This window comes from Balearica regulorum, chromosome 2 (genome assembly GCF_011004875.1).
Source record: "Balearica regulorum gibbericeps isolate bBalReg1 chromosome 2, bBalReg1.pri, whole genome shotgun sequence".
In the NCBI taxonomy this organism is placed as follows: Eukaryota; Metazoa; Chordata; class Aves; order Gruiformes; family Gruidae; genus Balearica; species Balearica regulorum.
The window spans coordinates 134455997-134469109 of NC_046185.1; the positions used below are offsets into that span (position 1 = coordinate 134455997).

The 13113-nt window shown below is 41.2% G+C and overlaps 1 protein-coding gene across 1 annotated transcript; it reads left to right on the forward strand.

Annotated features, from left to right (window-relative positions):
* Positions 1–6731: 6731 nt before the first annotated feature.
* Positions 6732–10558, forward strand: POLR1F (RNA polymerase I subunit F). Its single transcript, XM_075746051.1, has 4 exons — positions 6732–7033; positions 7206–7347; positions 8458–8666; positions 10097–10558. The coding sequence occupies exons 1-4, from the start codon at positions 6816–6818 to the stop codon at positions 10494–10496; spliced, it is 969 nt and encodes a 322-aa protein (XP_075602166.1). The 5' UTR covers positions 6732–6815; the 3' UTR covers positions 10497–10558.
* Positions 10559–13113: the final 2555 nt, after the last annotated feature.

Sequence of the window (13113 nt, forward strand, 5' to 3'; positions counted from 1 at the left end):
TTTAATACTTCTCAAGTGTCAACCTTCACGAAACTCACTTACAAAAATCAGATTGCAGGACTGGGGCTTTAGCTTGAAAACAGTCTAGCGTATATAATCAAATGTCTTTCATTCAAATATCTTTTCATTCAAACTTTGGATCTCTCTTAAATTGCAAACTCCTTAGATTAGGGACCTGTTCTCCAGACCAGAAGGATTAACAGTTTCCTATTAAAAAAAAAAAAAGGTAAGAGATGCAAAAGTTAAAAATTTCTACACCTTGGCAAAAACTATATAATTTCTAGAGTTTTGTCTGAGCAAGGACGTAGGTCTAAATGTCTGAATGTTCTTAATTTCATTATAAATGTCTTCACAATTCTTTACGTGATTTAACAGGATATGAACACTAAAAAGACAGAAAACTAGTAGAACCAGAATATTATTTCGCCTTCTGTAGTATCTTGAAGAAGTAGAGGAGTCATAAAACAGGATGACAAAAACATATTTTCTACTCTTAAAATTAATAGCAGCTGGCTTTTCTGAAGGTAGTCCCCTGTGGATCCTTAATTCCTATCTTTCCTAACAATTTTAAAAAAGCAATGGGTTGCTTGAAGTTTCTCAGAGTATGAACCACAAAGTAGCACAGCCACATTGTTAAGAGACATCTCATTTACCCCATTTACAACCTATGCATCCATCCCATATGTTAGCACAATTCCTCAGAAGCATCTACGATGCTGTAGAAAAGCCTTACTGTTCTTTACATTGGCATAGGCTGCTTCCCTCCCATGTTTCTGTGGCAACATCACCTCTTGTATACATGGGAAAAGTCACGTTCTCACATTATTTGCTGTACTTCCAGCCAGTATTTGAACACACTTCACTCACTGGCTGGAAACACAGAGGAGAGACTTGGCATCAGATCAAGTCAGAACTCCACAAGTCATGATGTCTCTACCATTGAAACTATGCCTTCAAACGCCAGCAAAGCTGGAGAGCGGCACCACAGCTAGCACCAGCCATCCTACAGCAGGTTCTCTCATTTCCACAGGTGTAAGGCCATGGAGCTACTTCGATACAGTTCTTTTAGTAATGTATTTATAGATGAGATGTTTTATCTCCAGAAGAGTGATTCACAGAGTAGGCAATACTGATTGCCAGCCATATCAGCCATTTCCTGGCAGGCAGCAACCTTCTTGGAGAATCAAGATCCAAAGGCAAATCTAGGCAGTCCCCAACTGTTAGGAGATGTCCATCCCAGACATCATAAATGTCACTGCAAATCAAGACAAATTATTAGCTGAAAAAAATAATTGCTGTCTTATCCCATTTCTTTCCCTTAATGTTTCTCTAAGTAATTTCCTAGCTATTAAAGATTGACCTCATAATCACTGACAAAACAAAGCACACTCTGCATATTGTAATACAGACTAAATCTTCAGCCTGCCATGCAGTAACTATGCTCTTGGATGACGGCACTTTTCAGTATCAAGGCTTTAGTGTGCCATCTGCTGGATTTTCAGCATTTGGTACATTTTGTTTATGTGCAAACCACTGATACAGAGATACCTGATATACACTGACAGGCATATCTACCTTCATTGGCCAGTGACAGTATTCATCTTATCATCCTGTATTTGCTCACATTAGATTTTTGCCTGAGAGTAATAACTTAATTCCTCTCACACTTCCAGCCAAATGAGTTTTCACTCCTGTAACTATTGTAACTTTAGCTAGTCCCTTACACTGATCAATTTTATATCTAATTGAATGGTGGTTCTCTCAAAAAAACTTCCACAAAATTAGCCTAACAGAATTCCTCAATGACATTTAGACGCTTAATTCTCACTGTCCAAACATGCTAGGATTAGTCTATATTTGGGATGAGGGTCAAAGATATTGAAGCAAACCTATTACTGTACAACTTCAAACAAAACTGAGAGTTCGAGTACTGATTTTTCGTTCTAAGTACCACAGCAACAATCACCATTAAAAATATTGTAGGTTTTTATGTTACCACATGAAAAATGTGAAGCCAGGTAAAATATTTGAAAAAAAATTAAATAAATCTGAGCATGAGTTTTCTATTGTATCCACCCTTTCTTGTAACTGTGAGGCATTTCTTCATTTCTCTTTTTTTAGAGAGCACGAGTTGTGTGATGAGGAACCTGGGATAGATTCAATTTCAAAATGCACCGAGTCCTTTGAGCGCACAGCCCTAAGAGGGAGTGTATCTTCTACTACAGCACGGTGCCATAGGCACTCTTCCACTCTGCACGAGATGCAGTATATTCCATTGCAGCTAAGACTTCCAGGATTGTAATGCTGAATGGAGGCTGCCCTCTGAATGAATGAGCTGCTGCTGCCACAAAAGAGCATGAATGGGCAGTTGGACAAGGCTTCTACCCAACATATGATGTCAATTCAGAAACCTGGATTGAAGATGGCAGTGACTGTATGGGAATAAAAGAAAAGACCAGCTGAGAACTGCTGGATATGTGGCTGTTAATGAATCTCCGTACTGGAGTCTGGCCTTCTTTCCATAAAGAGAAAACAAGACAAACACAGATAAAACAGAAAGGAAAAGAACAGCAGTGATTGAAAAGGCAGCTTTTGGTTTGGCAGTCCTCATTGTTACTGGCAACTGACCGCTACAGAAAAACAGTTTTATCAGCCACTGCGAGACTTGGCAAATGTACCGATGCTGTGCTGTTTTAGACATTGATTTTAGCTGCCTTTTTGGACACAGGCTCTCTGCAGTGCTGCTAAGAGGTCAGCTAAGACAGACTGTTTTTAAACTGAAAGCTAACATCAAGAAGTGAAAAGAAGATATACAACTAGGGAAGAAAAATAAGACAAGAAATGAATGTGAGGATATCAGATTTAAGTGTTAGTGCCCTGGTGGTTTTCAGAACTGAACTGTGACTGAGGGAGGTGGCAGTTGGACTGAGATTCCTCTCTTTGGTCAGGACATCTTTTACAATTGGTAACAAAAACCCAAGTCATATGATGGGTCTGAAGTCTCTAGGAGACTGCAAGACAATGCTGCTTTTGGTCCAGATATGTTATGTTGCATCAGCAAGCAGTGTGACCTCACAGGTGTGGATTCACAGAGAAAAGCAGCTGGTGCTGGGACCAGGTATCTACACTAAAAGAGTTTCAGGGAGACTATTTTGAATTAGCTCTGGCCTGACCCCACAGACTTAACAGTCATTAGGATTTAAACTTCATCCTCCAGATTACTTCAGCCTGAAAAGAAATCTGGAAGTCCCAAGAGCCCTTTGCAATGAAAAGCAAAGCACAGTAGCAAGGATAAATGGAGATTCAATTAGAAAGTGCAGACCTGATCTCAACTAAAATACCTAGACATGATCACAGCACCATCTGCCTTGGGGAGCAATTCTTGTCTTCCAGGCCAAGTGGTAGCGTGGCTGCTAAAACACAACTCTCTTTAAAGACTACGAGCCTTGTCCACGTAGGTTAGGGCTTAGCCCAGCCCTCTGCAGGCCCCCTACAGTATCTGTAGGCCTTAAGACATTACTATTGTCTTGTAGGTTTTCAGTTTTGAGTACCTGAAATAAAGCAAAAGATTTTTTGCAGCCTGCCAGAGTGAGGCTTCCTGTAGGCTGCCAGAAAGTGCAGGTGCTGCGTGCTCCGGAGCATGGCTCACACGAGCAGGGAGTTTTCTGGGGGCAGAAGTCCGCAGGGATAACCCTGGATTGCTGCAGAGGCAGAGAGCTCTTCTGGCACCATCTTGTCCAACCTGCCTACAGGGAGAAAGACAGACCTCCACATTTTTCTTCATGCTGCCTTTCCATCTTATTCAGAGTTTTTATTTAAGGACCAGAGTTAGGTTTTTATTATCCTGGATAAAGTTGAGTGTAGCCCTTAGTGCATTATATGTTCTCACTGCAAGCTAAATCCACTCATAAATAAGAGTTATAAAATGTGTATTTCATTTAGGAATAGAAGTGGATGCAGTTATTGTATAAGGTCTTTAAGCGAGATTGAAAGCACATTGCAAGGATTAAATATGATCTGAATATATGAAATAAAAAATATAGGTATTTCTTCCAGAAAGCTGAAAGCATATAACATACAATTAATTTCAACAGACATTAAATACCTTGGAGGATTAAAGCCACAAGAGAATACAGATTACAGTAGTTCAAGACATTTTCTCTTTCAGTTTTGAAAGTTCAGTCTGACATCTGAAAGCCATTTTTATGTCAGTTCTTTCACACTAATCCAACTTTACTTGCAGCAAAGTACTGCAAATTATACCATTTGTTTTACCTGTGAAAACTAACAATGTCCTGTCTTCACAGTACCTTCAGTCAAAGAAAACCTTTCAGTGATGTAGTATTTGAGTAGTTTCAAAGGCTTTTGCATAGCTTAACATTTTATTGGGAGTTCAAGGATTTCTGATATCTGATGTAACATTTGTTTTTATAGAACAACAGCATTTCTGAGGCCCCCACAGCGTAAAAGGAATTTTAACACCTTTAATGAAATTGATATATCAAAAATTTATTTTTATAACTCCCCATGTGGATTCAATCAGTTTGAAAGTGTACATTCACTAAAACAAGTTAAGCTGATACACAGATTTAAATCAAAGAAAATACCTTTTTCAAGGTTTTGCACCAGTTCAGTTAAATCAGTTTAAAATCAAATCTTAAGGCAACTTTGTGCTCATATAAAGTCTGACTTTTCTGGACAAAGTCTTTACTAACCAGCCACAAATTCCATTGGTTACAACAAGACAACAAGCTCTTTTTTGCTATTACTGTGTCTCACTTCATAGCTCATTTGCAATGTACAGTGCACCAGCATCCTTTTTTTGTGAATTTCATAATTTTATCTTTCTTCTTCTAGCTTTTAATATGTGCTTAATAAAGCGTTACTAAATTTCTCATTATATGCACAAATTACACTCAGGCCCTAGCAACAGAGAACAAATTCTATATTCTTAACATTGCCACATATGAAGAACACCACTTAAGGTAATTCGATATCGTAACAGAGTCTTTTATCTAAATTACCAAATGTTCAATTTAAATTTACGATGACATCATAACAGTGTTTTGTCTAAACTACCAAATGTTTGATTTAGGTTCACGGGGCAATTGGATGCGCGAGGAGGGGTCATTTCATGCAACATCAGTTGAAAAGAGAAAATAAGTAATGCTGATCACGTTCCTGAAGAGGAACAAAATGGTGTGCTTGAGCATATACATATGGATTATGGAGATAAACTGCAGTTTCTAGGTGCTGCCACAGACTACTACATCTGTGCAGGGCTGCGGCACAGACGGGAGGAGAAAGGCACAGCCTGTCAGCAGGCATGTGGGGGGCCGTGACCCCAGATTGCCACAAGCTGTCCTCCAGTGGATGAGGAAAAGGCTGTGGATGTTGTCTACCTGGACTTTAGTAACATTTTTGACACCATTTGCCACAGCATTCTCCTGGAGAAAGTGGCTGCTCATGGCTTGGATGGGTGTACTATTTGCTGGGTAAAAACTGGCTGGATGGCCGGGCCCAAAGAGTTGTGGTGAATGGAGTTAAATCCAGTTGGCGGCCAGTTACAAGTGGTGTTCCCCAGGGCTCAGTACTGGGGCCAGTTCTGTTTAAAGTCTTTATCAATGACCTGGATGAGGGGATCGAGTGCACCCTCAGTAAGTTTGCTGATGCCACCAAGTTGGGCAGGAGTGTTGATCTGATTGAGGGTAGGAAGGGTCTGCGGAGGGATCTGGACAGGCTGGATCGATGGGGTGAGGCCAACTGTATGAGGTTCAACAAGGCTCAGTGCCGGGTCCTGCACCTGGGTCACAACAACCTCATGCATGGGGAAGAGTGGCTGGAAAGCTGCCTGGCAGGAAGGGATCTGGGGGTGTTGGTCTACAGCCAGCTGAGTATGAGCCAGCAGTGTGCCCAGGTGGCCAAGGCCAACAGCATCCTGGCTTGTATCAGTAGCGTGGCCAGCAGGACTAAGGAAGTGATTGTCCTCCTGTACTCTGCACTGGTGAGGCTCCACCTTGAGTACTGTGTTCAGTTTGGGGCCCCTCAGTACAAGGAGGACATTGAGGTGCTGGACCATGTCCAGAGAAGGACAATGAAGTGGTGAAGGGTCTGGAGCACATCTTATGAGGAGCAGCTGAGGGAACTGGGGCTGTTTAGTCTGGAGGAGGCTGAGAGGAGACCTTATCGCTCTCTGCAACTACCTAAAAGGAGGTTGTAGTGAGGTGGGTGTTGGTCTGTTCTCCCAAGTAACAAGTGATAGGACAAGAGGCAATGGCCTAAAGTTGTGCCAGGGGAGGTTTAGATTGGGTATTGGAAAAAATTTCTTCACCGAAAGGGTTGTCAATCATTGGAACAGGCTGCCCAGGGAAGTGGTTCAGTCACCATCCCTGGGGGTATTTAAAGGACGCATAGAGGTGGCACTCAGGGACATGGTTTAGTGGTGGACTTGGCAGTGCTAGGGTAACGGTTGGACTTGATGATCTTAAAGGTCTTTTCCAACCTAAACGACTCTATGATTCCAAGCCCCGGGATACTCTGATGCTGAAACAACCAACGTGGCTCCTCACAGCGGCTTCCCTGCTTGCCCCAGTCCTGCAGCCGCCACGGAACCGCCATGACCCACCCCAACCGGCGGCGCAAGGACCGCGCCGTTCCCCGCCACCGGCACTCGGAAGTGCGTCACTCCCCGAGGCCGGGACCCCGCCATTCCGCGCCCCCGCTCCACCGGATGGTGCATGACGCCATCGCGGCGCGCCGTGGCGTGTTGAATCTGTGCTGCTGCCCGCGCGGCCCAGCTGGTGCTCGCTCGCAGCATGGCTGTGGCGGGGGAGCCGCCGCCGCTCGCCCCCGCGCTGCCTGCCGCCGCCATCCCCTCCTTCGCTGTGGCCCGCGGCCTGGTGGGGCGCCGCTACTCGTGCCTGGTGGTGGCGCCGCACCGCAGGCACGTCGCGTTGGCGCCGCGCTACCTGGGCCGCAAGCGCACCGGTATCCGCGCCCAGCTCGACGCCGAGCTCCTGCGTTACTCGGAAAGGTGCAGCCGGGGAGGGGCTCGGTTCGGGGTAGGCCTCAGCACGCCTGGGGGCCCCGCGCCGCCGCCTGGGCCCACCGCGGCCGGAGCGGAGGGGGGAGTGCCCCCCGCCTTGTGGTGGTTGTCTCCGGCCTAAGAGCTAACTGTGCCCCCCCCCCCCCGCTTCTCCTTCCAGCCTTCAGGGTGTGCCGGTGGCTTACGACAACATCAAAGTGGTGGGTGAGCTCGGGGACATTTACGACGACCAAGGGTTCATCCACCTGAACATCGAGGCGGATTTCGTCATCTTCAGCCCCAAGAAAGGGAAAAAACTGGTGGTATGTAGGCACGTTGATGTCTCACGGGGCATCTTTTCTCTTAAGCAGTCAAAGCTTGGCATGCCCATCATCAACAGAGGTCTGGGACTTAGATGGAATTATATTTTAGTTTATATTAGCATGTGGGTAGCTTAGAGTAATTAGTGGTTTATAGTAGTAGTTTTTATTTTCATCTGTCTATACTATTTGTCCTTATATTTGTTAAATTTATATGTAATATAGATTATGAAAATATTGTCTCATAAGGGTTATGTTTTATTAAATACGATATCATAAATTTGTATATTGTTTATATATTCATATCAATACCTCTTTCTGAAGAGCAGATAATTTTCAAACAGGTGTGCTTGTTCTTATTTCATAGTGGCAGGAACTTTTAGGATCTTCTCATAAGTTTATTTCCTTCAAGTACAAGAGCAGTATATCAAGTTGAAGCTTGTCTTTTAGTAAAACGTAACGTCTGGCTCACAGAATAGCTTTAAGCTTGGTAACACCTTTGTGACACTACTTGTCAGAAAAATTAGTTGAGAGTTGGCTTACATTTGCTGCTGTGCCATACCTCTTGCAGGATAGCTTGTGCCTTTCAAATGTGATTAAGAAATTCTGTTCTCTAGGAAGAGAATGGAAAAACCCTCAGTGTCTTTCATTCATCCTTGGGGAAAACAAAAGTGAATAAAGTTTGACGTGCCAGTGTGACAGAAATGCACTGAATGGAGTACTTAAAAGTTTTTTATGTGTCATTTGTATCTTTAGCTGCTAAGTAGTGTTGTGCCAGCACGAAGGCCATTTTAGGCAAGTAAATCAGACTTAAAATGGCTTTAAAGCAAAGTTGATGGCTGTAGAGTGAGGAAAGTGTTACCTTCTCTATTCAGGTACTTGTTGTGGCCAAATCTCATGTTTTGACTTTCTCTTGCAGATACAGGTTCATTCTGTTTTGGGAGGAATTGTATCAAGAGTAGATAGGAATAGCTTTGATTTTAGTGAAGAAGAGTTAACTTATTTGCTAGATAAACTGACTTTGTAACTTGTGCGTAGGAAACTAAACATGTCTTATGTGTGCATTTAAAGGGGTGATCTTTACTATAGCTTCGTATGACATTCTTTTTTTAGGGTGTAATTAATAAAGTGGCCCCTAGTCATATTGGCTGCCTGATACATGGATGCTTCAATGCTTCTATCCCTAAACCTGAACAAATGTCGATTGTACAGTGGCAAGAGCTGGGGTTAAAAATAGGGGATGAACTGAAATTTCAAGTATTGCACTTGGATTCTGATGCAGCTGGAGTGTTCTTCATTCGAGGAGGACTCACTAAAAGCAGGTATTGTGCCATACTAGAGAATATTTTTAACTGTTTTAATGGGTTTGTTAAAGGCTAAGTGAATTGAATTAACATCTTAATATTTAAGCTTTCTTGCTTGTATACAAACCCATGTCTATATATAGTCTGTTTTAGTTTTCTTTAAACTGTCTAGTGTTAAGGACTTGCATGGAAATTTTCTCTGGAAAAATAAAAATAGATATGTTTGAGCTTTAAAAATTTAAGTGTGCTGACCTGTGAACTGTTGATTGTATAAACAGTATGTGTTTAGAATAGCACTCCCAAATGTCTAGAGTAGCTGTGTTTATGAATGTGTATAGGCTTTTCAAGTGAAAACAATCCAGTTCCTGAACACAACGTTTACATTGGTGTGTACACACATACGCACACATTACATAACCACAGATGTGTATAACTTCAATGCTTGCTGAAACATAAAAATGTACTTGGTCTCAAAGATGATATGGGAAAATGTGTCACCTTCCTCCTTTCACTTCTGCCTCTCAATTTTTAGAGTAGCTCGCGAAAGTAGTGATATCTTTAAAAGAGTTCATTCAGATGTTTTCTTAAACGGTCATTTACTGAGCAATTTTTTTCTACTAATGTGGTTATGTTTTTAAGTTAAATGTACAATATGATTACTATTGACAAAATCATAACATTTTTAGAGGTCTCTGGTGTTGTTTTTTGTTTGGTGTTTTTTTTTTTTTTTTTTTAAATCTGGAAGGATGCTCTGGATTGTTTTAGTAAACTTAGAATGAAACTTAAAGATTTTGTCCTTAATGCCTCTGGGGGCATCTCCTCCTCCATGTTTAACTGCATTCTTTCCATATTTGTCTTCCTAGACATTTTCTCCAGTGCTCTGAGTTGCAAGGTACCTGCTGGGTTTTTGGATTTTTGTTTGGGGTTTTTTTTTTTTTTTTTTTTTTTTTGACTCTTCTGCCATCACCTTTGTTTTAACTGTATAGACTTCAGCAAGGCAATTGCTTGGTAAAACCAGCAGTGTGTCTCATGTGATTGAACAAATCGTTGGCTGTGCATGTTTGTGAATAACTTAAGGGAAGAAAAAAAGGTTTACTACACTATGTGTAATTAGGCATTAGTGGATGAAGGAGTACAAGAAAAGAGTAGATATTGAAATGGTCTGTACAGCATTTTAGAGAAGAAATTTAGGCTAAGATTTTAAAGAGAATATTGATTCTATGGTAAGAAGGAGGCTAGTTGGGTAATAGAAATTAAGCTGAAAGTACTATACTGGCTTAATGATTTTCTGTAGCTAGAGCATCATGTTCTCCATTTACTGTTTTTAGCAAATGCTTATCTTTTATTTACTTAGTGTAAATACTATGTTTTAGCAAATTTTGACATTTCACTGTGTGAGGTGCACTTAGATGTGTCTGTTTCAGCTTATTTTGTATATTTCTTTACAGCATGCAGCCCAAACAATCTGAGGCCGTCACTGGCAGTGCAAATGCAGATGAAATTCAAAAGCTTGACCACCCGGAAAATGGCTTGAATGACTCTGGGGGAGATAATGTTACAGAGGAGCCTCTAGGTGAGACGGGTAATACTGGGAGGGAAAATGCAGAAGAGCAAAGTGTTGATCCTGTGAATGGATTATGTGATGATGATAAAAGCAAGAAGAAGAAGAAAAAGAAAAAGCATAAGCAAGAACAACAGGAACATGCATTGCCTACCAGTGACTCCAGTGGTTACCAAAGTGACCATAAAAAGTCAAAGAAAAAGAAAAGAAAGCATTGCGATGAAGTTGAAGACAGTGAATTATCTCAGCTGTCACAAGAACCCAAAGCTAAAAAGAAAAGGGACTAAGGTCTGAATAAGATTTCAGACATTTTTTATAAGCTTCCAATAAAATCCTGTTTTCAAAATGTGTATGTATATTTCTTTACTAAACAATCTGCTCTGCTAGGTGGGATGATGTTTGCGTGCACATGTGCACCAACAGCTTTAAAGGCAGGAGGGTTTAACGGAGTGATAGAAGAAATGGGATAGTAGCAAAATCTACCTGTTTTATTTACTGGAAAATAAGGCACGGAAGAACAGTAGAATGTAATTACAGGAGCACAGACATCAGCTCTCTGTCTGCTTCCTGGTTCCATGCATTAACCAGTAGCTAGTTATGGTCTTTGCTACCCTAATTCCATCTTTGCTGCTCAGTGTCTTGATTTTATATGAGTAGGTTAGGCTTACCTTTGGGGTTCTGGGAAATCCGCCTGAATTCCCGGGGGCTGAGAAGAGAATTTTTATTTTTTTCATTGTAATAAGGGGCCATGAATGCCTTATCAATGAAACTGCAGCCTGACTTAAAAGTTAAGCAAACTATTGAGCGTCTTGGATCATTCAAAACACCTTTGGCAGTACTCTAGGAAAACCAGTATGATCAGTTGATTCAGAGCAATCGGAAGGTGGGAGAAGGTTAATGTAATCTAGTATAATGAAGTACTAACTGGTTAGAATACCATTGAGATGTAGAATGATAAAGCTGTTGATAAAACTTGACAAAAGTTCATTTTTATGCATCAAGCTCATTGACTTCACAGTTTTCTTTTTAAAAATATGTTAAATACATCTCCAACTTTCTGTCCTAGCTGTAACTTTCAAACACTACTCTCTAGAATAGCAGGTACTTACTGTCAGTATTTTCCAAACTTGGAATTAACGTTGCTGGAAAGTTCTGACAATGGGAAAACAACAGTCAAACATGAACAAATGTACCTTTATAAAGAACTAATTTTCCCGTTGTACATATATTATAATTTTTTTAATATAGGTACTTTCAATTGCAGCTCTTTTCTATTGTGGGAAGTTCTGGGGAGAGCTGTAATATGGCATGATTTGGCTAATTCTTTAACCGAGGTAGGAGGCAATGATTACTTTGGTATTGATTAATCTATTGTGGGAAGACATCACCAGCTCTTCTGAAGCCTTGTGAGTAAATAGTGTGTATGTGGAAACCTGCTGTTCATGTGTTTGTTCTCTAGGTGTTCTCAGACAAAACATGTTGCTCCAGTGATTATGCTGGTACTATTAGCTGACTTTACTATTATGCACTACAGTGCATAATAACATACCCATTCACATTGAACGTGTTCTAGATTTACAGTGTGGTAATACTTGTTTTAGGGCTCACTTTGTACTATGTTACTGTCTTTCACATCTTTTTTAAAGCTCCAAATTCACCAAGATAAATCTAAGTTTCTGTCTTCCAGGATTGATGGCCTGGCAGTACATCATAGGCATTTTAAACTAACTATAACACCATAAAGAAATGAGTTTTTGAAGACCTATAACATGAGCTTAAGTATCTGTTTAAGGGCAGAAGAAACTTCAGTGTATCCTCTTTTGGTTGCTTTTCAGCATATTTGATCTTGAAACCAGTTTCTGATGTGTAGGACAGTCCTGAGATGAACATGAATTGTCCCTGTTGTGTTCCTACACGTGACAAGGCTGACATTTGAACTGCATGCAGTTGCATGGATGCTGTCTTGACTGCCCATTCTTTACTATGACAAAACCTGAAAAGTCAGATAATGTGTTTGTAATGTGTTTGTTACAGCTTGCTGCAGGGTCAACTGCGGGCAGTACTCTGGTGTGTTAGGTGTCGCAGAGAGTAACACAAAAAGTCCCACCCTAGCGTGCTTAAAATTTAACTACGCAGGACAGGCGGAAGGTTGGGCTGTGATTTAACAGATAATTTCTGACTATAGCTCCCCCTTTGTTTTAATGGATTGGTGTAGAGGGATGAAGTTAGATGGGTAAGTGTGGAGGATGTGTCAGAAAGGAGGATGGCAAGTGCAGATTTTTTTTGTTGATGCCTGCAGGAAGAGAAGGATGGAGGCGGGTGCTATTGCAGATCAACCAAAGACTGAGAGTTGTACGACTTCATCTGTTTGTAATAATCATTAAAGATCACTTTCCCTTTTAGGGAAGGGATACACATCTTCAGCATACCCACTGCTGGTGACTGCGGTGTGAGTCAAACCCCACCAGTTAATAGAACCAGCTTGTAGCACCACGAGTTTGTCTTGCTCTGTTCCAGCTTTTCATCGGCGTGGAGAGAAGGGAGATATTGAGGGGATTGCTGAAGCTGCAACTAATGAATCAACTAGCATAGATAGTATAAATGCCTTCAGCACATTGAATGCTCTTTTTCGACTTTTGCTGGTTTGCCATTTTCTTACTGAAAGAGAATTGCCTACTGTAATTTAACAAACTATGCAGACCGGCTTTTTTGAGGGTATTAAGCAACTTTTCTGAAAGCCTAAAGTGATCTGTCTCAGTTTTGGACCTTACTTAAAGCCAACTTTAAATTTTTTTTTTAATTTTTTTTTGGCACACAAGTGTCGCCAGCACCCTCTTGTATCATTTTTTCCTTTTCTTTCTTGGCTTACAACATAATAGAGCAACTAAAAGTAAATTAAATGCA